General features: G+C 58.2%; 1 protein-coding gene across 2 annotated transcripts in view; it reads left to right on the top strand.

The window, feature by feature from the left end:
• CMIP (c-Maf inducing protein) overlaps nt 1-22,307 on the top strand; it is a 236,178-nt gene extending 213,871 nt beyond the window's left edge. For both annotated transcript variants that reach the window (XM_007182633.3, XM_057533902.1), the window contains 11 exons: nt 7,641-7,706; nt 9,017-9,043; nt 9,344-9,392; nt 11,942-12,049; nt 14,671-14,787; nt 16,185-16,325; nt 17,130-17,177; nt 18,233-18,379; nt 19,215-19,320; nt 20,402-20,472; nt 22,125-22,307. In XM_007182633.3, the coding sequence (XP_007182695.3) occupies nt 7,641-7,706; nt 9,017-9,043; nt 9,344-9,392; nt 11,942-12,049; nt 14,671-14,787; nt 16,185-16,325; nt 17,130-17,177; nt 18,233-18,379; nt 19,215-19,320; nt 20,402-20,472; nt 22,125-22,178 (934 nt within the window). In that variant the 3' untranslated portion in view covers nt 22,179-22,307. The remainder of the gene's footprint in view (nt 1-7,640; nt 7,707-9,016; nt 9,044-9,343; nt 9,393-11,941; nt 12,050-14,670; nt 14,788-16,184; nt 16,326-17,129; nt 17,178-18,232; nt 18,380-19,214; nt 19,321-20,401; nt 20,473-22,124) is intronic.
• The last annotated feature ends 403 nt before the right edge of the window (nt 22,308-22,710 follow it).

The following is a 22,710-nucleotide window of genomic DNA, read 5'->3' as shown; positions in this document are numbered from 1 at the left end:
AGCCTGGCTGGTGGGAGGAGTTCTGAGCAGGAGCCTGGAGACCCGGTCTGCTCTGAGTGGTGCTTCTGAGCTGGGTGCTTTGGGCCGTGCCTGCCCCTCCCCGAGCCCCAGCTGTGTGACTCTAGAATGGAGGGGGTCTTAGTCTTTGACCCCCAAGGGTCTTTCCAGTTCCACCATTCACACCCCAGACCCGTCTCGGACTATGTGCGCCTGGTGCTGAGCCCCAGGCGGGGGTCCTTGCTGTCCACTCCCTTCCGCCCCGCGCTGAGCTCTGCAGTTCTGTGGACCAGCTGGGCCTGGAGAACCCAGCAGATGCCTCCCCCACTTGCTCCCACCAGCTCTGTCCTTCAGAACGGGACTTGGCACCACTTGCAGGGATGGGCATTGCCCGGTGCAGTTGATGGTGGCAGATGGCCTTTTCCGAGGGGTTGGGGGCATGACGGCATGGTTGCGTCTGACCGATGCCCGGTGCTTATCTAGTGTCAGGGCACCAGGACCCCTCGATCTGGGGGACCTGCCTCCTGGGGCTCGTTGGAGTCACTGGGGTCACACTGAGTCCCTGCGTCGTTGTTGCTCATCTCTGCGGCGTTCGTTCTGCTCTCATGAAGGGGGTGCTTCCCGGAGTGCGCTCGTGGTCCAGAGGGTGGAGGCTACCCGCCGGTTGTCTGGTGAGCTGGTGAACGAGAGGTGCCTAGGGGTGCCCCTGTTCACGCCTAAAAGCAAGGCCTGTGGTGTCTGTGGAGGTGAGCACGTGTGTGCACACACAGGCGTACACGCTACGCAGTGGCTTCTCGTGCTTGGAGGTGACTCTGGATGCAGCATCCCCAAACTCTCCCTCTGCCCTTGCTTTGGCCCCGGAGAGGAGAGGGGGAGGCCTCCTGTGGTTCCGGCAGCCAAGGCCAGCTGAGGGCACGACCGCGATTAGCGATATCCCCACCCAAAGCAGATTCAAAATTCTGCTCAGAGAGCATCTCCGAGAACACATCTCAGTCTCTTTAAGGCTGGAGGAGTCCCCGCTTTCTCCCAGGGTGGTGGTCAGCCCTCCGAGGGACCGGCCAGCCGCGGCCCACATCTCCTCCTCATCTGGCCGGGCCCGGCTCTCCTCCTGCGGCCCCTGACTCCGGCTGTTTTCTGCAAACACCTGGAACTCCCAGACCTTCTGCCAGTTCGGGCCCTGACTCATATTTCTCATTAAGCACTAAGGGTTTGAGTTTCATCATGCAGTTGACACACATTTTTTTTCCTTCTTCATAAACATGCTCATGAATGCGGACTCTGTTCTTCCTGATCTGCTTCCAGACCTCCTGCCTGCCCGCATTGCCCAGCTGCCAGGTCATGGGTGGGGGTCAGGGGGCCCGTCAGAGGCTGCCTGCTGGGCGCTGGGCGGTGTTCCTGACCGCTGCTCAGGGCAGCATGTCCCGCCCCACCCGGAGATCTCCACGAAGCAGGGTTTATACGTTCAGAAGCCTTTTTCACCTTGGGGGAGCGCAGAGCACGATTTGGGCCTGATCACTTCTTTCCCTAGCAGCTTTCCTTCTCTAACTCTGCTGCCTGCTTGAGTCACTGGCCCACTGGAGGGCCTCACATGTGTCAAATCCGCAAAACCCCAGCAGCTCAAAGTGCTCCAAAGCATGATACGTTGGAAAAAGCACAGATTCAGAGCCAGACTGCCGGGTTCAGGGCCCAGGGGTGTCAGTGTTAGCTTGTGACCTTGCGCTGGTTACCCACCCTCTCTGAGTCGAGCTGCCCCCAGCCATTAGAGGGCATGGGCCCCAGCACAGAGCAGGTATCTCGCAGGCATGTACACCGGGCAGATGGGAGTTACTAAACTTTCTAACTACAACTGTGTTTCCTCTATTTTAAGGTACCGTTGGGAGTAAGACACATCATCGATTTAATAACAGCACTTTGAGAGGGGAGAAAAAAAAAAAAACCACGAATATGGCATTCAGTGCAGACTCAGTTTCCAAGAAGCGTGCATTTGAGAATTGAGGAAATGCGGCCATAGGACTTAGTCTGCTGTGTAACTGCAGGCAGTGTTCTTGGCTTCTCTGGGCCTCAGTTTTCTCATCTGTAAAATGGGTGTCTTCCTCAGAGGGGCTCTTGGGAGAATTTAGGACTTGGTGAGAGTGGACCGCTGTTATCAATAGGACGGCTCCCCAGATGAGAGTCCTGTGTAAAGAATGGAAGGACAGAGGCTCTAATTTGGAATTGAGGGGTCCTATCAGTGCATTGTGGGGGCCAAAGAAGCCATGCTTAGAGCCTGGGCCCAGCTTGGCAGACCATGTCCACAGGAGCAGGCGGGCACCGCTCCATCCCGAGAGAGTGGGCAGGGGCCCTGATTAGTTGTGTTCCCATCAGAGGGCCCTCAAATAGTTAGAATTTAACACCTTTGGAAAGTAACGTAAACTGCAAAACGTTCCCTGGAGACTCAAAAAAGGAAAACTATTCCCAGCACAGGTCAAGGCTGACTCTGAGATCATCACCCTGTGAGGCCCAAGCTGGGTGGTACGATGGAAAGAATGTGGACTTGGGAGCTGGACAGAGCAGGTCTGGCCTATAGTTGTTCGGATTCCAGCTCTTAACCTCCTGGGCACGTGTGTGCGGTTCACACATTTGTTTACCCACTTATTTATGCATTCTTTCATCAAACACTTACTGCACACCCAGGTGGGCCAGGTTCTGTGCTAAATGCTGGGGACCCCATGCCCCCTGCTCTCAGTCCCTCTGAATCTGAGTAGCACCAAGTTCTAAAAGCAGCGACATTGCCTGCCCGGTGGGATGGAGCGTGGGACTCTCCTGGCACACGTGTGGCCACAGGCAAAGGGATGCCCTTCCGTCCAGGACGAGAAAAGAGCCGCCATCGTGAGGGAGAGGTGGGTACATCCACTGTTTCCTGATCAGCTCGAATCTGGCTACTTGTTACTTTTGCAAACACATGGATTTTAAAAGAGGCCTCGATGGGCTGGAGGTCAGCTGGAAGACGCCTCACCCCTCGGGGCCTTTAGGGAAAATGCAGATGGACTTGGGGTTGTCCTCGTGACCCGGAAGCATGATAGTGACTAGAATGTAGAAGGCAGGCGCCGGAGGTATCGCCCAGGGCCGCCCTGGGCGGGGGCGGGGGTGGAAGGACCACCTCACCTCCTTGGTTGAATGTCAGCCAGACTGGGGTCCAATCTTCCCCCCCACCGTTCAACTGATCGTATGATTCTGGACAATGAGTCCGCCTCTCTGGGCCTCGGTTTCCCAGTTGTGAAATGAGGATAGTGACGCCTGTCAGTGCGTTCTGGCTCTCAGGGCTGCCTCGAGAATTCAGTGAATTCGTGTGTGCCACACATTCGCCGCACCACCTGGCACCCTGCAGGCTTGCGGCAAGGGCAGGTACCCCCACCCCCACGGTCAGCATCTCCGTGCTCGGGCTTCCGGCGAGGGTTTTAGATGAGGTCTGCAGAGCAGCAGAAATACACATATGTGTGTGTATGTATAGTGTATGTATGCGTATAGATGGACTGATCAGTTTGGAAAATTTCAGATGCAGATTCCTGGGGCTGGTGGCCACTCTGTAGAACCCAGACACTCCCTGGAGCATTTGAGGCCAGTGGATCTCCCTACAGCCCTGGAAGGTCCCTGGTGGGATGACGAGGCAGAGAAGGGGGGTTTGCCCAGGTCCCCAGCTTCAGAGATAAAGGCCACTCATTTCTCACCTTGGATTTTAATCCCTGGGCCAGCTAGTTGCCTTTTGAGGGAGCAGATACTTGTACGTGTGATGGCAGGAGCAAAGCAGAATGAGCTGTGTCCCTGACACACCCTTCTGGCGCCCTGGGCTGCGTTAGGTGCCTCGCTCATGGTCTTCTAGAAAGGCCATGGACCTCCCCTTGGTCTCCCAGGCCTCGCTCTGCCCTAGCTCACCCCCAGGGGCCCCTTTGAGGACCCCACCAGCACCCCACCCCAGGGAGCCTCACACGGCATTCTCCAGGCTGTGGCCGCGACGGAGCCAGGGTTCAGGTTGGGCGCTGCGAGCACACAGACGTCAGGGCCAGGCCTGCCTGTCGCAGACCCGTGTGCTGGGGGCTTCAGCTTCTCAGAGGCTTGCTTGGCCCCCGTGCCCTCAGGCTGGTGTGTTCTCCCCATGCCGTGCAGAAGATTCCGTGAAATCGGGGGAAATGGTCTGCTTGGAGGAAGCACCGTGTCCACGGGACAGCTCAGAGCTCTGGTTTAACAGCACCTGTCAAGCTGGGTTACAATTCTACCAAGTGTGCATTGTCTCTGCCGGGCCAAGGCGGCCGCCCCAAATCCTCGGAACCACCCTGCCCTCATTTCCCACGTCCACCCCTCACCGGCCCAGCTTGTCTCTGGTGTTACTTACGCCCCGCCCCCGCCCCGCCCCCCGCAAGCAAGAGAAAGGAAGTCCTCAGCCATGTAGGCTCTAAACCGCTCGTGGAGAGCAGCGCGAGGCCAGACGGCTGGATTTCCTGCTCACGGAGCCTCGTTCAAGTCCAGCTTCTCCCCTCATGAGCTCTGTGATCTTCAGCAGGTGTCCTGACCTCTCTGGGCCTCCATTTCTCATCTGTAAGTGGGGGTTATAGGATTAAACGTGTGCTGCTTGACACCTGAGGCCCGTCAGAGGCCCTCAGGATGCTTCAGGCACCTGGTTCACTCTCCCCTTCCTCCCTGAGCCCAGGAAGGCCTGGCTAGCCTGTCCTTCCTGCAGGTGGGCTCAGGCCTCTCACAGCCCGGCCTGCGGCTCTCCCTTCCACCCCAGGTCAGCCTGGCCTGCCAGCCCTGAGGCCAGCGCTGCTCTCAGGATGCTCCTGACAGGCGCTCTGCTGGCCACGGGGATCCCACGCCCGTCCCTGGGGCCTGGCCAGGCCCTGGGCTCCTAGCTTCCCAGTCTCTGCCCAACACACCCACCATGTACCCTAAGATGGTCAGACCGGACGTTTGGAGCAAGTCCAGGAGCCAACTGCAGACTTGGAGCTGGGCAGGGCCCAGGCCAGGAAAGAAGTCTGTCTGCCTCTTCCTCTTCCTTCACCCCTGCATCCTCCCCCTGGTCCTGCGTGAGCTGCCATGACAGGGCCTTCAGGAGGCTGAGCTCCAGGCTGGGGAGACGCTTTCAGCTAGACCCCTGCCCCAACCTCCCACTGAGCTTAGCACCTGGACCCAGTGACACACGCAGTTCATTGATCACGTCCCCTTCCTCCGGGGTGAGCCGTGGGCCGGGCTGTGCCTGTCCGGGAGCCCAGCAGGTGCCTGCACACCAGGCACGGCCACAGCTCGTCTGACACCCACTCTGATTGTGGGTGATTTAGACACTCCGTAGAGATTCCTGTATTTAATGGCATTTCTACATTGAACATATATATATATTTTTTAAATTAATTTATTTATTTATCTATGGCTGTGTTGGGTCTTCGTTTCTGTGCGAGGGCTTTCTCTAGTTGTGGCAAGCGGGGGCCACTCTTCATCGCGGTGCGCGGGCCTCTCACTATCGCGGCCTCTCTTGTTGCGGAGCACAGGCTCCAGACGTGCAGGCTCAATAGTTGTGGCTCACGGGCCTAGTTGCTCCGCGGCATGTGGGATCTTCCCAGACCAGGGCTCGAACCCATGTCCCCTGCACTGGCAGGCAGATTCTCAACCACTGCGCCTCCAGGGAAGCCCTGAACATATTTTTTTAAAGCAAAAGAAAAACGAGTACGTGCCCTTTTTGAGAGAGGGAACAGGCCTGCCTCTGCAGGTGGAAACAGGGGCCACGAGATGTGTTGTTCGGTGGGTAGGAGCACAGACACGGGAGCCAGGCTCCCGGGGTCAAACCCCAGCTCTTACCGACTGTGTGACCTTGGGCCAGTGCCTGTCTTCACCGAGACTCAGTTTTCTTGCCTGTAGAATGGGGATGGCAGGTGCATCCAGCTCACCAGGTCTCTGGGAGGAACACAGGGGCTGATCCATGTGTGTACCTGGAAGAGCCCCTGGCTCGAGACGGGTGCTGTCTACAGTGTTTGCTCCTATTACTTTTAGATTTTTCTGGAAACTATAAGTCAGTCAGTGACAGGTGGGAGGGAAAGAGGGAAGGGGTTTAGAGGGAAGACAAGTCAGCTGCAAAAATCAATGACCGCAGGTATGAGGTCGAAAGGGGTCTCCACGTCCTGATTTGGGCTCCCTGTGGCCAGCCACCCACGGGCAGCATAAAGCACACACCCAGCCTCGGGCACTGGAGTCCGAGGACCTGGCTGTGAATCCTGGATCTGAGCGTCCTTGCTGCTTGAACTCAGGAGGCACTAGGGGCCTTGCTTTCTCACCTGTAGGGCAGGTGTCATACTCTTGTCCTCAAGTGCCTGTTCTGAGGACTAAGTGAGCCGGGCTGTGCCCACTGCCCGGCCTGGTAAGTGCTTAGCAACCCTCAGCTGGTACCACTGTTAGAACTTATCTCGGGCCAGCAGGCTTTTCTGGGAATTCTTTTCTGTGTGTCCGGCATTTGCATCTTTCCTCGGAACACTCCAGGGTGTGAGCTGGATTCTGAAGGCTGCCACTTTATCATCACTTTATTTGGAGGAAGGAGGGGTGGGAACAGTTCCTACGCCGGGGTTATCTAAACTGTGCATTGTTGGTGAGGGCGAATTATTTGTTCTGGGGGGTGAGAAGATCTTCCTCTTTTTTGGAATAAATTATAGACAGACATACAGCATGTTAACAGATATAGTGTACTGAGAGAGCAATGAGGGAAAATGTTGAGAAAGCTCCTTAGGGCGGCGGGGGGCAGAGGGGTCCAACTGAATGAAAAGAAGGTTGAAAAACAGCGAATTCTGGGACTTCCCTGGTGGTCCAGTGGTTAGGACTCCACGCTTCCACCGCAGGGGCACAGGTTCGATCCCTGGTTGGGGAACTAAGATCGCACAAGCCGCACAGCTGTGCCAACAAAACAAAAAAACAGCGAATTCTATACATCAGGGAGCCCCGGGCCCGTAGGACCACAAATTAGGTCTGGGGTCCGGGGCCGTCCTCTGCTTAGGCCAGGTTCCAGCACAGACCAAGGGGCTTAAACAAAAGAAATGTATTTTCTCACAGTTCTGGAGGCTGGAACTCTGGAATCAAGGTGTGGGTAGTGTTGGTTTTGTCTGAGGCCTCTCTGCTTGGCTTATAGGTGGTCATCCCTGTGTGTGTGTCTGTGTCCTAATCTCCACTTATGAGGACACCAGTCAGGTTGGATTAGGACCCACCCTAATGACCTCATTTTACCTTGGTCACCTCTTCCTGGGCTCAGGTCCTGGGGTTAGGACTTCAACGTATGAATCTGAGGGGGACACGTTTCAGCCCATGACAGCCCTCCATGCTCTGGAAGATAGAAGGAACGAGGGTCTGGGAACCTGGGTGTGGTGGCGAGGAGGAGGAACCCGGGGAGCTGGGTGACTAGCCCCTTTGGCCGCCACAGGGCAGTCTCCGGAGAGGCTTATCAGGCCTCGCGGCCACGCTGCAGACACCCGCTGCTTGTGCCTCGGGTCCCCTGGGAGCCGAGGTGACCAGAGCAGAGTCGGTGCCACGTGGTCTTTGCCAGACTCTCGCCCCGTCTTTGACCCTGTGTGATAACACACCATTAACCTCCCCTTGTCTAGACCAGCCCTGACCGTCGTCCCCTCTCGTTCCAGGTCGGACTATGACGACTGGAGACCGTCTCTGGCCAGCTTGCTTCAGCCCATTCCATTCCCCAAAGAGTAAGTCCCACACACGTCCCCAGCACCCTCTGGCCTGAAAGGACAACCTCCGCCGTCCACCCCGGCCTTAGCAGGGGGACCGATCAGGTCACGGGACGCACCGGGGGACGCCACAGACGACAGCGGGAGATGGAGATGGAGGTGTTGGTCCTCAGCTGTGGGACCCCGAGGAGGCTCACTGCCACCCCCAAAAATGGGAAAATCACCTGATTGCACGGCTAGGCTTCACTGAGCTAAGAATACAAAGCCCTCCGCACCAGCCCCCACGCGGTCACGACAGCGGTGTTTATTGTGCGTCAGATGGGCGTAGGAAAACCTGCCTCTCCCGTCTCCGAGGGCCAGGGTAGAAATCCAAACATGATGCGTGTGGAATGGCTTTGTGTGCTGCGCGGCCATATGCTGAAAGCTCCCTTAGTCTACCCGTTACGATGATTAGCTCACCCTCCGCAGTGAGCTGGGCCAGGGACGGACCCTTCCGTCTCTCCTGCGGCCCTTATCCCAGTATCGAATTTATCACAGGAAAATAGGGAGAGAACTCTCTGGTGGATAATGGCCTGTGGAGAAGGCTTTGTCTAAATAACCAGGCCCTAAAATGCCTGCAGGCCTGTTTTGATAGCTGTGAAGAAGCCAGGCCCCAGGAGGCAGCCCCGGGCTCTCTCCAGAGCTGACTAACAAGCCTGTATTTATGAAATGCGGCTCTCCGAGGGGGCATTACACTCAGTAATTACCCCGTTTGCTGGCCCGGCTGGTCCCCGGAGCCCCCAGGATTTGAGACTGGAGAAATCCGACTCCTGAGAGCAGTGGCGTCATTGGCTGCAGTCGCTGTTCCCACAGCTCCGGGGATACGCCTGACGGTGGGCCCATGAGGCGACTCGCCCGGAGAGCGGTCCCCGGTGGCCGCTCCGATGAGTGGCAGTAATTAGCGCGGCCGTGCCTTAATGGTGGAACAATTCACAAGCACACCTGGGTCCCTGGTGCCCGTGTGCGGACGTGCTCACGTGCACCCCGCGGAGCGCCGCTCCTGCTTACTCTGGAGCCTGGTACTCACGACTGGGGGCTACCATCATCCCCATTTTCCTTTAGAATTACCCTCCTTTTCGAGTAAGCAGGGGCCTGGGGAGCTCAGCCGTTCCCGTTCCTGTGATCCATGTCATGTCGAGTGGGGACACGATGTCGATGTTTCATGCTCAACTTCCTCTTCATTCTTGGAATCAGGCAGAAAGCCTGCCGCCCCCAGAGGAAGGACCCTGGGTCCCTGTGCTATTGCGAACGCCCTGCTCACTGCGGTTTTCCCTTTGTTTCTGTTCCAGAGCTCTCGCACACGAGAAGTTCACCAAGTGAGTATTTGGGCAACGCCCTTGTTACCTTCTTCCGGGACGAGTGTTCTCTGTCCTGCGGGCGTCCCCCAGCAGCCAGCCCTCCTTCCGGCCCGTCCTCATCACGTGCATTCTGGGAGGCAAGGATGGCTCCTCCCAGAAGTTCTCCCGAGACGTGTGTCCAGGCCCGTCCAGGCGTCTCCTGATCCCGCCAGCACAGCCGGTGCCCCGCCCCTCCCCAGCTCTGTCCTCAGCCCCCGATCCTGGCCCGCCCCAGCCAGGACCCTGGGCATGACTCTGCCCCCACCCCGTCTCTTTCAGGGAACTGAAGTACGTGATTCAGAGGTTCGCCGAAGACCCGCGACAAGAGGTGAGGCCTCCGTCTCCCTCGCGGGCACACGGTCCAGGCTGCAGCAGGGCGCATGTGGCTCTGTCAGGGCCCCCTTGTCCCCCACGGGCATCCATAACAGTTTACAAGGGCTCCTCTGCCTTGTGCATGAACACAGCCCCCGACCCAAGTGTCCAAGCCCGGCCCGTGATGTCAGTGTTTTACTGTAAACTGAGGCTCACCGGAGGTGTTTCCCACCGGCTGTTTCTCCTTAGGGCACGGGCCATGATTTAGGGCCAGGCTGGCACCGGGGCTCCTAACCAGCTCTGAGATATGGCTCATCCTCTCTGGTCCTGCCGTTCTGAGTATCAGCGGGCCAGGGAAGATGTCTGAGCTGGGATCTGAGCCGGGTTTTATTTCCCGGGCATGGTGGCCTAGGGCCTCCCCGAGGGGCCGCTCTGCCCCTCCAACAGCTGGGCTTCAGGGAGAGGGCATCCTTCCATCCCAGAGCCCCTGTGTGTGAACAAGGACTCAGAGCGGGCTGGGAACCCGCCGCAGCCGTTCTCCCATTGCATCACTGCAATGACAAAAACAGCCTTCACTGGGTGCTCACGCTGTGTCAGGCACAGGCGTTTTCTCATTTAATCCTCACAGCAACCCTATGACTAGGTGCTACCATCATCCCCATTTTACATTAGAACTACCCTCCTTTTAAAGTTGAGAAAACTGGGGTTACATGCCCAAGATCACACAACTGGTACATGGGCCGAGGCAGGATCCTCACCCAGGGAGTTAGGCTCCAGAGCCAGTGCAGGAACCAGCCCTGCAGCGTGCACAGTGGGCCAGGCGGGGCTGCCCTGAGGCGCTCAGGCCCCTTCTCCGTGCACACGGAGTCTGGGGCATGAGGGGTCTGGTTCCCAGGCAGGGACAGAGGTGGACACGTGCACCCCTGGCAGAGCCGGAGGATGAGGGAGGGAGTTATTCTCGGTGGAGCCAGAGTAGATTCTAAAGAGGCCACACTATAAAGCCTGGTTCTAGAAGGATCTAGAAGGATCTAGTTCTAAAACACCATGATTCTACACCTGACTCCAAAAGCGATCCTCAGGCAGAAGCCGTAGACAGGGAGCTTTTAAACGTCTGGGTACCAGCGATGGGTCTCCATTCTTCTTAAACCTGAGCCATCCCTCGCCGTGCGTGAAGGCAGAGTCTCAGAATTCCCCTGGAAAGTGAGGCTTCATTTCAGACACGGACTTTGAAGTTGATGAATAAAAGTGGTACCAGCTGCATCCCAGAGCAGAGCAGCAGTGCCAAGTGCCAGGAGGGAAATTTCCCAGCCCGGGTAACACCCGGAAGGCTGCTGAGGACACGGCCCCCCAGCAGGCCCCTCTTGCCAGCCTTGCCTCCCACTTCCGCCCGCCTCCTCCTCTGATTTCCTCTCCGGGTTCTCTTCCCCTCTCCCCTCTCCTCCTCATTCCTCTTCTCTCCCGCCTTCTCCCTCCCAGATGGAGCCATAGTTGTTTTCTTATAAATTCTTTGCTGTTATCTGTTGAATAGAGTTTCATACTCTAGATTCCTTGTTTCTTTGAAGTAGCTAAGTTAACGTCAGATAGTCTTCCAACTTAGAGGGAAAAGTCAAAGCCCTGCCGCCCCTGCTTTCTGTTTACTTGTGTGTGGGTTGTGATCAACTGAATATCTGTGAGTAAGTGACTCTTGGCAGAAGCTCGTCCTTCACTCCTGAAGGAAATGATGGGACTCTTGTCTCAGCTTTCTTCTGAGGATGGGGAGGAAGAGGAGAAACAAAGGCCTTGGTCTCTCTCTCTCTGCAGTTACAGCGGGGCCGGGGTGGATGTGGAATTCCTCCCATGTGTGTACACGTGTTTGCACACACGCACACACGCCACCCACACACAGACGCATGGAGCCCTGGGGAGGAAGCTGAGAGCCACAGAGAGAGCTGTGCTTTGGACACTGAAATTGCCCCCCACTCTGGACAGAGACCCTTTCTCCTAAGGAGAGGATGTCAGGGTCCCAGAGAGAGAGAGAGAGATCGGCGGGACAAAGGCAAAGCCGGGGGACAGCACCCATGAGGGTGAAGTAGGGAAGCAGGCAGACCCCCAGAGGTGGAGGGGCAAACGCCCCAAAAGTGAGGGAGTGGGGCAGAGGTTCAGAGAGAAAGGAGAGCAGAGAGAGAGAGGAATTGCAGACACAGAGAGGGAGACAGAGACCCAGACAGAGAAAGGAGAAAAAAATGCCCCCATCAAAGGCGCAGGAGAAAGCGGCACAGAGGTCCCTTTGCGCCTCTCTACCCCAGCTTGGCCACAGACTTGCTTTATTCAGGGCAACTAAACAAGCCAGGGCCCGGCCCTCCATCCCGAGGAGCTGGAGTTCCCCTGTTTATGGATATCAGAGTTTTTCCCAAAAGGCCTTCCGTGGAATTTAGTAGAAGGCTGGGCGGGTCTGGACTAAACTAAGTTAAACCAGTTCCTTAACTGTGGGACTTGCCTGGGCCTTTGCCGTTTGCGTGTGTGGATCGTGGACCACCGTCATCACGGGTCTGCAGGGGCTGACCAAGCGCTCTCCCCCTGCGGCAGGTCCACTCGTGCCTGCTGAGCGTGCGGGCTGGCAAGGACGGCTGGTTTCAGCTCTACAGCCCCGGAGGGGTGGCCTGCGACGATGACGGGGAGCTGTTCGCCAGCATGGTACGTGAGGGGCGGGGGTGGGAGTGACCGGGGCCGAGGGTGGGCACACTGGCTTCCCCGCCCCTGACCAGTGAGAGAGCTGCCCCCCGAGCCCGCTGGGGCCAGCCCTGGAATTCCCAGGCGGAAAGGATGCTGGTGATGAAGATGGTGATGGTGACGCCGGCCACAAGGGTCACTTCCTCATCTCTTACCTGAGCAGGCACCGAGCCAAAGGCTCCCCCAGCAACGTGAGGAGGGACACTTCCTACTACCCCATCTTCCAGACGTTACAGGTGTTAACTGCCCAAGCTCACCGGGTTCACTGTAGCGCATTGCTTTGTTCAAGGGACTGAGCGCGTAATGGGCACAGGTATCCTAGAAGGCACTGCAGATCCATCCGTCAGCTCGTCTGATCCTTGCCCCGATACGCCAAGGTCAGGATGACCGGCCCACCTTGGAGATGAGGGATCTGAGATCACCAGACCAATAACCACATCCTTGGTGACTCCTGATACTTTCCTTGTGCACTGGGACCGACACCTCACGTGCACGATCTTTCTTAATCTTCACGGCAGCCCTACCCCTTAACTACCTCTGTGTGGAAACAGGCACAGAGAGGTGCAGTGGCTTGCCCGAGGTCACACAGGCCTCCGGCCTCCAAGTTCCTCCCTCGGCCAGGGCCACGCTGTCCAGAGCTGGCCCTTCTTCCAGTAGCAGAGAGTGTCCATCTTGTGAAAGGAGGCACAGATGCCCCTTCCCCAGGGCAGATGCTCCTCTAGGCGGCCGGCAACCTCACCTAGCCCGCTTGCTGACCAAACCAACTCCGTTCCACAGTCACTCATGTTCCAGAGCTTGAGAAGGCGCAAGCCTAGGCCAGCCGTGGCTAAGGTTGCAGCCTTGCTACACGCTAGCCTGATGACCTCGGATCAGTAACTTGCCTCTCGGGGCTTTGGTTTCCTCGTCTGTGAAACGGGGAGCGTAGTCCTGGCGTCTCGGGATTACCATGGTGATTGCCTGTGATAATATATGCGAGGCACCGGGCCAGGGCCTAGCGCACAGTGAGTGCGCAGCAGTGACGGGTGTGGTTATTCTCATCCCTACTGGGCAGCCGGTTCAGTGGGGTGAGCAGCTCACAACGCTCTCCGCAGCGAACTTGGCAGCGTTTGCGCAGTGACGACAGACCCCAGCACTGCCTCTGGATCCTCTCTGGAAAGGGGCTTATTTTTAGGTTCCTTTCCTTACGCACTTGCTCTCCACTCCTCGCCTGCTGCCTGACGTGTCCCCTTTGAGTGCCCTGTGTGTCCTGGAAATGCTGGCCTTGCCTGCCTGCACCACCTCTCACAGGCTTCTCTGCTCTGATGTCACAGCTTCACCATGGCAACACCCCGTGGTTCCCTGCCCCCCCGCCGCCCCTTGGTGCGGGGACTGTGAGAGAGAGAAGTCAGGGAGCTGGCAGCTCCCCAGCCTGAGAGATTGCATTTGTATGCCAGAGTTGTTGGTGATGGAGCAGAAAAGAATATACGTGGGGAAGGAAGCAGGCAGCCCCTGGATGGTGATGCGTCGTTTCCGTGGAGACACGTGGCACGGATGAGGTCCCCTTGATTAGGCTGCCATTTCCAACCACAGAAGGGCATTTGCTCTAATGTGAAGTCAGGGGGAGAGCAAACCAGGTGTTTGGGCCTCCCAGCTGTTGGTTGGGGACCCTTGCCCTTGGGCACCCATCTCCAGATGCACCAGAAAGAAACACACTTTTCTTAATGGCCGCCCTGCAGATAACCCAAGATGGAGCAGAATTTGCCGGTTCTTGGGTTCCTGGGGCAAGCGATCACTCAGAACACCTTTGGGACTCACAGGGGGCTTGGCAAGGGGAGACGGGGCTCTGTACTGTTCCCTGCCCTGCGTGTGAGGGGTGGGCCTGTGCACCCTAAGCAGGGGCTGCCGAGAAGTTTCCGCCAGGTTTGACAGTGCCAAGACCCAGAGGGCCAGATGTCAGCAGAGTCCCGAGGTGGGCGGGAGAGGGGGCTTTTGTGTGTGTGTACGGAGCGGGGGTAAAACATATAACATAAGTCTTACCACCTTAACCATTTTTTAAAATATTTTTATCGAAGTATAGTTGATTTACAATGTTGTGTGAATTTCTGCCCACCTGAACCATTTTTAAGTGTACAGTTCTGTAGCATCAAGTGCATCGACAGTGTTCTGCAGTCACCACCACCATCCATCTCCAAACTTTCATCTTCCCAAACTGAAACTGTCCCCGCTATAAACACTAGCTCCCCACGCCTTCCCCCAGCCCCGACACCCCACCCCATCCCCGCTTCTCCTTTCTGTCTCTGTAGTCTGACCCTAGGTCCCTCCCATGAGTGGGACCCTACAGGATATGTCCTTCTGTGACTGGCTTACTTCACGCAGCACAATGCCCTCGAGGTTCATCCACATGGGAACCGGTGTCAGGGAGGGGTCCTTTGAATCCCCCGGGGAGAGTCTGGTGATCGTTTCAGATGCAGTGTCCAGACTGGGTGTGGGGTGTGTCTGATCAGTGTCTTCTGGTCTCACGATCCTTGTAGCATGCAGAAGGCAGGCACCGCGGGCCACAGCCCACGGCGGTCGCTGCCCTTTACCTGGCCCATCTCTCCTCACAGGTGCACATCCTCATGGGCTCCTGTTACAAGACCAAAAAATTCCTGCTCTCCCTGGCAGAAAACAAGCTGGGACCCTGCATGCTCCTGGCACTGAGGGGGAACCAGACCATGGTGGAGGTAAGGAGCTGGCCTGAGTCCCTGGTAAGGTTGCCGACTCTCCCAGGACTTCATCCTTGTTGATGGAGCACCTTCTAGGAGCTTCTAGGAGCCCCGAGTTATTACAAGAGCTGGGGACACAGCAGCGGACAAGGCAGGCACAGCCCCAGCCCTCCTGAGCTTAGCGGGAGCGGGAGACCTTCATCAGACCATCTGCTAATTTCATTTTAATTTCACTTGTGATCCACGTGGGTCCAAGGGATCGATTGGGCAGGTTTCTGTTGCATTTGTCTGTTGCTGCAGAACAGACCACCCCCAAATGGGGGCTTCAAACAATAATGCTCATTTATTTGCTCATGGGTCTTGGGATGACTGGGCTCAGCTGACCACTTCTCACTCTGAGTGTCTCATGGGGTCGCAGTCAGATGGGGGTGGGCTAGGTCCCTCCAAGGCTACTTCCCTCACGCGCCTGGCGCTGGCCCGAGGGGACTCGACCAGCAGAGGCTGGAGCAGCTGGGGCTGCCGGGCCGCCGTCCACACGGCAGCCTTGGTCGTAGCCTTCCCACTCACCAAGGAGCACACATCAGCCCCGGGCACTCATGTCACCTCTGTCTCCCGCAGAGTCCCCAGAAGCCTGGGGCTTCCAGAGCCACTGTCCAAAGAGACCTGGCAGAAGCTGTATCTCTTTTCCTGACTCAGCCTCAGAAGTGAGGCAGCATCACTTCTGCCACTTTCTGGCCATTAGAGGTCGGTCCCCGGGACTTCCCTGGTGGTCCAGTGGTTAAGACTCCACGCTCCCAATGCAGGGGGCATGGGTTCGATCCCTGGTCAGGGGACTAGATCCCACATGCCGCAACTAAAGATTGGCATGCCGCAACTAAGACCCAGTGCAGTCAAATAAATAAATATATATATATATATATGTATATGTTTTTTCTTAATTAAAAAAAGGAAGTGAGTCACCGAGGCCGGGCCCATAGTCAAGGGGATGGGAATTAGACTTCACCTCTCAGCAGGGAGAGCATCAAAGAATTTGACTCCCAGAGCTTTCCGTGGAAAAGCAAGGGATAGAAAGAGGTGTCTTGTCTTTCGGGCTCTACCAGGCCATAGGGGCCCGGCGTGCATCGTGCCCACAAGTGTTAACCAGGAGCTACCACGCGCTGAGTGCGTGTGCACTAATGTTCCCGTTACACAGAGGGGACACTGGGGCAGGCGATCCCCCTGGCATCGCACAGCCGGAAGTGCAGAGAGCGGGGAGAGAACAGGACCTGGGAGCGTATGGGTGTGCTGAGCTTGGCCCCCTCCCCAGGCGTGAGGGGCTCTTGGGACAGGCTGAGGGTTCAGGCCTCCGCGCCTTCGAGGACCAGCCCTGCCCAGAGTCTCGGGCTGGCGGTAACCCGCCTCCCGGCTCTCGGCAGATCCTGTGCTTGATGCTGGAGTACAACATCATCGACAACAACGACACGCAGCTGCAGATCATCTCGACTCTGGAGAGCACGGGCGTGGGGAAGCGCATGTATGAGCAGCTGTGCGACCGGCAGCGGGAGCTGAAGGAGCTGGTGAGTGCACGCCCAGCTGCCCGGCCCGGCCCCGGGGCTCCCCTGCCCGGCAGCGAGAGCATGGCTGCAGTGAGCAGGGCAGAGCCCAGGGACCGTGGCACCTGTGCGGGCCTCCACCTCACTGACTCCTCCTCCAGACCCAGAGAGGTCGGGGTTGCCACCCGCCACTTTCCAGATGATCAGAGAGGCTGAGTCTGTGGCCCAAAGTCAAACAGCCCATATGGGCCTGGTCACGGCCACATCCTGTGTCACCCTCCGAGCCAAGCCTGGCAGTGGCTGTCTGTGCCCCTCCTCCCTCCCTCCCTCCCCCACTTCCCTCAGGCCCTTCATTGCAGGGCACGGGGCTTGATTTCCGAACACCAGCACCCGTCCCTCCTGGCCAAAGGGCTTTCTCTGTCCACGGGCACAGCAGGACAGAAGGGGTGGAGAACTCACGCCCCCTGGTCTCCTGGAGCAGCTCTCAACCAGTGACTAGCGGGAGAGGTGGGGTCTCTCTGTGAGATGTGACTTCGCCATCATTTCCCAGAGGCCCAGGGGTAGCTGGGGTGATCACAGCCTCTTCCTTTAGGGGCCTTTGTGGTCTCAGTTCCCCACTCCCCTGCTGGGGTTTCTTGGGATCGCCTCTCTGATAAACCACCTGCCCTCAGACCTGGCCTCGGGGTCTGCCCCTGAGACAGAGACCACCATGTTGCCTGCCACTACCAAGAAATACAAACAGTGCCATGAGAGGTGTTACTGGAGGTGCGGGTACCGGGTGAGGGCTCAGGGAAAAGTGGGTCGTAACCAGTCTGGCTTCTCTTGCAGCAAAGGAAAGGCGGGCCCACCAGGCTAACACTGCCCTCCAAGTCCACAGTGAGTTGGTTTCATTCTTCTGCAGGGCTGGGAGGGAAGAAGTGGGGTATCCTCCCTGGTGGGGAACAGCATACAGTGTCTGCTGGAGGTGATGGGAGGAGGTGAACAGGGACCCTATGGTACTTCCCTCCCTAGGAGGGAACTGGGTTGCAGGAAACCAAACATTATGATAAAGATTATTGTTGATATCAATGTTAATATGTTACCAGTTATTCATAATGATGACAATAATAGCTCATATATGTTGAGGATTCACGTACCAGATAAATTGTGCTGATAGTTCATTTTATCTTATGACAAGAAGCCTATCAGGTTGGTGCCTCTTTCCTTCCCCATTTTACAAGGTCTTCAGGGATCTTAGTTCCTTCTATCCTGCTGCCCCACTGTCCTTGGCACATAGCTTCCACCTCATAGTCCAAACTGGCTGCTTAAGCTCCAGCCATCTTATCTCCATTCAAGCCAGGAGGAAGGAGGAAGAGGCAAAGAGGAACATGCCCCTTCCCTTTAAGGACCTTCCTGGAAGTTCTGCGGGACACGTCTGCTTGTATACCGTTGTCCAGGTTTAGCACGTGGCCCCACCTAGCTGGGAGATTAGCCTTAATCCAGGGCAGCCAGTTGGCAGCTAAAACTCAAGGATTCTATCACAAAGATGGAAGGGACCCTCAGTGACCTCAGAGTCTAGCGCTCACATACTCCTTGAAAGGGCCTCAGTGTTTGCGGGTGGGAAATGGGCGCAAGCTCCCGCCTGGGAAAGTGAGACGGTCGGACACACATGCACGCACACGCCTGCGGGAGGGACGTGGCCTCGGAACACCCCACTGGTGACTCAGGCTGTGAGTCAGCTCCGAAGGCTTTCTCCAGCTAGGCAGCTGCCACCACGGAGACGTGGAGGCGGCCGCGCCCTCCCTGACACCCCGTTCTGTCCCAACCCACTGGACCGTGCTCTCCTCCCCGCCACAGCTTTCTGTGGGGCTGGGGAGGTGAGGCTCAGGGCCTCGGGGAGCTGCTGGCAGCCCCAGGCCTCCTGAGACCCTGCCTGCCCGTCCCATCTGCAGGATGCTGACTTGGCCCGTTTGCTGAGCTCTGGCTCCTTCGGAAACCTGGAGAACCTCAGTTTGGCCTTCACCAACGTAACCAGTGCCTGCGCTGAGCACCTCATCAAACTGCCTTCTCTCAAGCAGCTAAACCTGTGGTCCACTCAGGTACATATGGCCTGCCCCCTGCGCCCTCCTCTGTGCCCACTGTGCACCCCTGCCCCAGACCTGCCCCGCACCCTCCTCCATGGCTGGCTTTCTGCCCAGAACCCACGGGTCCAGTCGCTTGATCACCACGCCTCCTCCACGGCTCAGCGCCCATGTCCCCCAGAGGGTCCCAGGCCAGAGAAGGTTTAGCCCCTCGCGAAGCCCAGTGGCCCGTCCCACAGTTGGAGTCACCAAGGCCCAGAGCAGGGACGTGCCCGGCACAGCTGACACGTGACACAGGTCTCACACCCCTGCCCAGGGGGTGTGCAGGCGGCTGGTGGGTCTCCTCCTTGTAATAATGACCACAGCGCACGGCGCTCGCTGCCCGTGCTCAGTACCGATTGGGCTGTTAAACACGTACCAGCACGTGTGGTCTCCACTCCACCGTGAGGTGCAGGCCCTGCCGACACCCTCATCTCGCAGAAGAGAACCCGGGCGTTGCCAGCTGCCCTGCTGTCCCGCTGTCCCGCCCAGGGAAGGGCCACCTCGGCTCCCGCTAGTAGCCACGAGTCACTGAGTTCGAAGCCACCCTTGACAGATGGCAACACCGACTCCAGGGGGCCCTTGTCTCGTCCACGGCACCGGCAGAAACTGGATTTGAACCCGGTCAGGGCACTGGAGTCTCTGGAGAGAAGCGAGAGCGGCCCAGGCCCTGAGGCGTGGAGGCCATGGGCCTCAGGCCTGGGCTTTGTCCTGTCTCCTTCGTCCGCCGCTGCCCCTGCCTCGGGGTCATCGCCCCGGGTGCCCTAGGGAGGCCAGTGTAGGTCTCCAGGCTGAGAAGGTCTCTGCCCCACAGTTTGGAGACGCCGGCCTGCGGCTCCTGTCGGAACACCTCACGATGCTCCAGGTGCTGAACCTGTGCGAGACGCCCGTCACCGATGCCGGCCTGCTGGCTCTCAGCTGTGAGTCCATCCGTCCATCCCTTCCTCCCTTCCTCCATTCACGCGGCAGGCTGGGCACCGTGCACCGTGCACCATGCTCCCGGAGCACCTCCTCCGTGCCAGGCGGAAATACCCCTGCCCTCGTGGAGCTGATGCTCTAGCGGAGAAAGGAAGAATGAGGGAGGCCCAGCCCGTGCCCTCCGGACACCGTCACAGCCCCTGAGGGCGATCGTGCTGCCCTGACCCGCCGCAGCAGCTGCAGCCCCAGCCACAGCCTTCACCCGGGAGTTGGTTAGAAATGCAAATGCTCGGGCCCTGCCCCAGACCCGCTGACTCAGAAACTGCACTGTAACAAAGTGCCGGGTGATTCTCACGCACATTAAAGTTTGAGAAGCACTGCCCTAGTAGAAGGAGCCACAAAATCCTCGAGGCACCTAGAACTGCCGACTTCTGTACCCTGACCCTAAGCTACTAAACTCAAATCTTGGGTGATGTTGAGCCTGGGAATCTGCATTTCCCATTTTCCAGGTCCATTGGTTTAGATGAGAGGCCCCGGGCCTCAGCTGGGAGGAATCCAGGAGGGCTTCCCAGGGAGGTGACTGGATCTGGGGGTGAAAGACACATACGTCGGAATTGACCGAGGGGGAGGCATGCTGGGCAATGGGCATGACTCCTGCAAGGTCGTCGGCACGTTCTGGGTGGCTTGGGAGTGGCTGGGGGCAGGTGACGGGGTAACGGAGGGCAGAGAGGATGAGGTTTCGTGTCACAGTGGGGTCCACTGTCTGCAGTGTGGCAGGCCAGTTCTGGGGACATTTGGGGTACAGGCAGTGGAGGGACATGACAGAGGCACCAGAAGAGAGAGAGGCTCAGAGGGCAAGGGGAGAACGTGGGCCCAATTCAGATCAGCTCCTGCCTGAAATAGACCTTCTCTACCTAGTGGTCCCGGGCTGTGCCTCTGAAACCCCACCTCCCCGACCCCGTCTCCTAACCAGAGGCCTCAGCAACTCAGTCCGCCCCCAGCTTTTCCATCCTGTACCTGCAACTGCCCCTTGTGGGGTCCCACTGACCTAATGACTGTGTCTGTCTGTCTGTCCCTGGACAGCCATGAAGAGTCTCTGCAGCTTAAACATGAACAGCACCAAGCTCTCAGCGGACACCTACGAAGACCTGAAGGTAATCCCTTTCTTCCTTCCCTCCTTCCTTCCTTTGCAAGTGCAAAGGTCCTGAGGCAGAAAGTGTTGGTACGAACCGACTTTGTAGCCAACGTGACTAGAAGGTGAGAGGAGAGACTGGAGCCAGACCAAATAAGCCCTCACAGGTCACGGAAGGACTCTGGATCTCATCCAAGTTCAGGAGGAAGCTTTCAGAGGCTCTAAGCAGGGTAGTGAGTTCTGCTTTTAAAAGCTTGTTCTGGCTGTTACGTGGAAAACAGGATTTTTGAGGGAGAGTACAAGCAAGGTGTAGCAGCATGGAGAAGGTTTGCAGGGCTGGTGCAGTCACACAGGTGAGACCCAGGACCAGCAGGCTGGGCTAGGTTGGCAACTTAAAATCAAGGAGAGGATCTGGGTGGTGGAAGGTGGGCACATTTTGTTTGTAAAAACGCATGTCTCGTCAGGGCTGGAGGGGCTGGGCCTTCCGCAGGCTCCTGCCGCCCCCTCATCCTGGGCCCGGAGAACTGGCCTCGGCCGCAGAGCCAGCACCCTGGGAAGGAAGGGCTGGGCCAGGAGTGCGCCGGCCCCTGGGCGCCCTGGAAGCCCACCTCCAGCAGGGCCTCCCCCGCTCAGCTTCCCCTCCAGCGCAGCCGGACCTGCAGCCTGGGGCGCATTCACTGGCCAAGCCTCCAGACGCCGTCTGTGTGGCAGGCTTGCTCTGGGGACAGGGACACCGAGGTGCGGCGGGCTCACCCCTGCCCAGGAGGGAGCTCAGTCCCGGCAGACAGACACGCGCAGCAGACTGAAGCAGGACGGGGCTCAGGGGCCAGCAGGGAGGGGACCGCCAGCTCCGTTCATTGGGGCGGAAGAGCCCGCACGGAAAGGAGTGGGTAAAGTGAGTCTGCCGGGCAGGCCAGTGCCCAGGAAGCTGGGGAGGCGGGAAGTAAAGGCAGGAGACCAGTTGGCAGTCTCTCCGTACAGCGAAGGCTTGTAAAGAAAAAGTCAACTGTTCATAAAGGAAGGCAGAGCAGAAGCGCGTCTGGGTGGCAGGGATGGGGGGCAGGGATGGGGAGCCGGAAGCCGCTCTGAGAAGTAGCAGGTGGGATCCTATAGTCCGGCCACAGATCCACGTGGGGGAGCCTGAGTGGGAAGGATCTCCACCCACCCGCCAGGGACCTGCAGTTTACGGATCCCTCTTCATTCTCCCCGCCCGACTCCTGACAGCCCTGAGGGCACAGGCACAGGGTGCTCTGGGTTTGCCCTGCGTTTGGTATTTAGTCCCTCGGCCCGTCCTGTGAGCCAGGGACGGGACTCGGATTCCCTCCACAGATGAGGAAGCCGGCTCCCGGAGGCCAGGGCTCTACCCAAGGGCAGGTGGCCTGCAAGTGACAGTGGCGGGGGGCTCACGTCCTGGGTCTCCTGCCCCCAGAGCCAGTGATCCGAAGCCTCTCTGGGGTGGGAACGTGGACTCCCCAGCAGCTATCGCCTGCTTTCTGTGGAACCACGTGCCGCCTGCTTGGTTCTCCCGGAGGTTCCCCAGCTCTGGGCTCGGGAGCCCCCGATGGTGACAAAGTGGGGAGGGCACGGTGGGAACACCAGCCGCCAGGGGGGTGGGGCGTGGAGCTCTGCGCCACCAGGTTCTGGAAGGGACTGGATCCTTCTTGCTCCCCCCAGGCCAAGCTTCCCAACCTGAAGGAGGTGGACGTCCGCTACACGGAAGCCTGGTGAAAATCCCGCTCGGCAGGAAGGAGTTTGCAACTGCGACACGCAACTCTTGACTAATAGCTGTAGAGCAGCGGGTCTCGGGGTCCCACCCCGCGTCCTGGCTGTGAGATAGCGGGGGGAGTCTTTCTGGGGGCGGAGGGCGGAGGGGGGAGGGGGTGGGGAGGGGTCCGTAAGCACGCCCAGCCCCCACCTAATTCTTTTAGCTTCATAATCGGAAACCTTGACCTGATCTAAAACGGACTTTGTAGCAACCAGAGGAGCGGCAGCGGGTCGGGGAGAGGGTGGGAATGGGGGCGCTTGGGGAGGGGGGACCCTTTGTGGATTTTCTTTGCCTCTGTGTTCAATGCCATGTGGGAAGAGTCAACTCTGATGCCATCGTCACGCAACCCCGACGGGCCTGGAGGCCGAGGAAGGATGCTTTCTCCCTCCGAGGCCCTGCTGAGAGAACTCGCCCCACCGTCGCCATCGCCATCGGACAAGACCCGGTCACGTCATCACACCCACAACCCGTCCTGTGTCCTCGCCATTGCTATGC

The sequence above is a fragment of the Balaenoptera acutorostrata genome, chromosome 19 (assembly GCF_949987535.1).
Source record: "Balaenoptera acutorostrata chromosome 19, mBalAcu1.1, whole genome shotgun sequence".
In the NCBI taxonomy this organism is placed as follows: domain Eukaryota; kingdom Metazoa; phylum Chordata; class Mammalia; order Artiodactyla; family Balaenopteridae; genus Balaenoptera; species Balaenoptera acutorostrata.
This window is presented reverse-complemented; position numbering and strand designations above follow the sequence as displayed.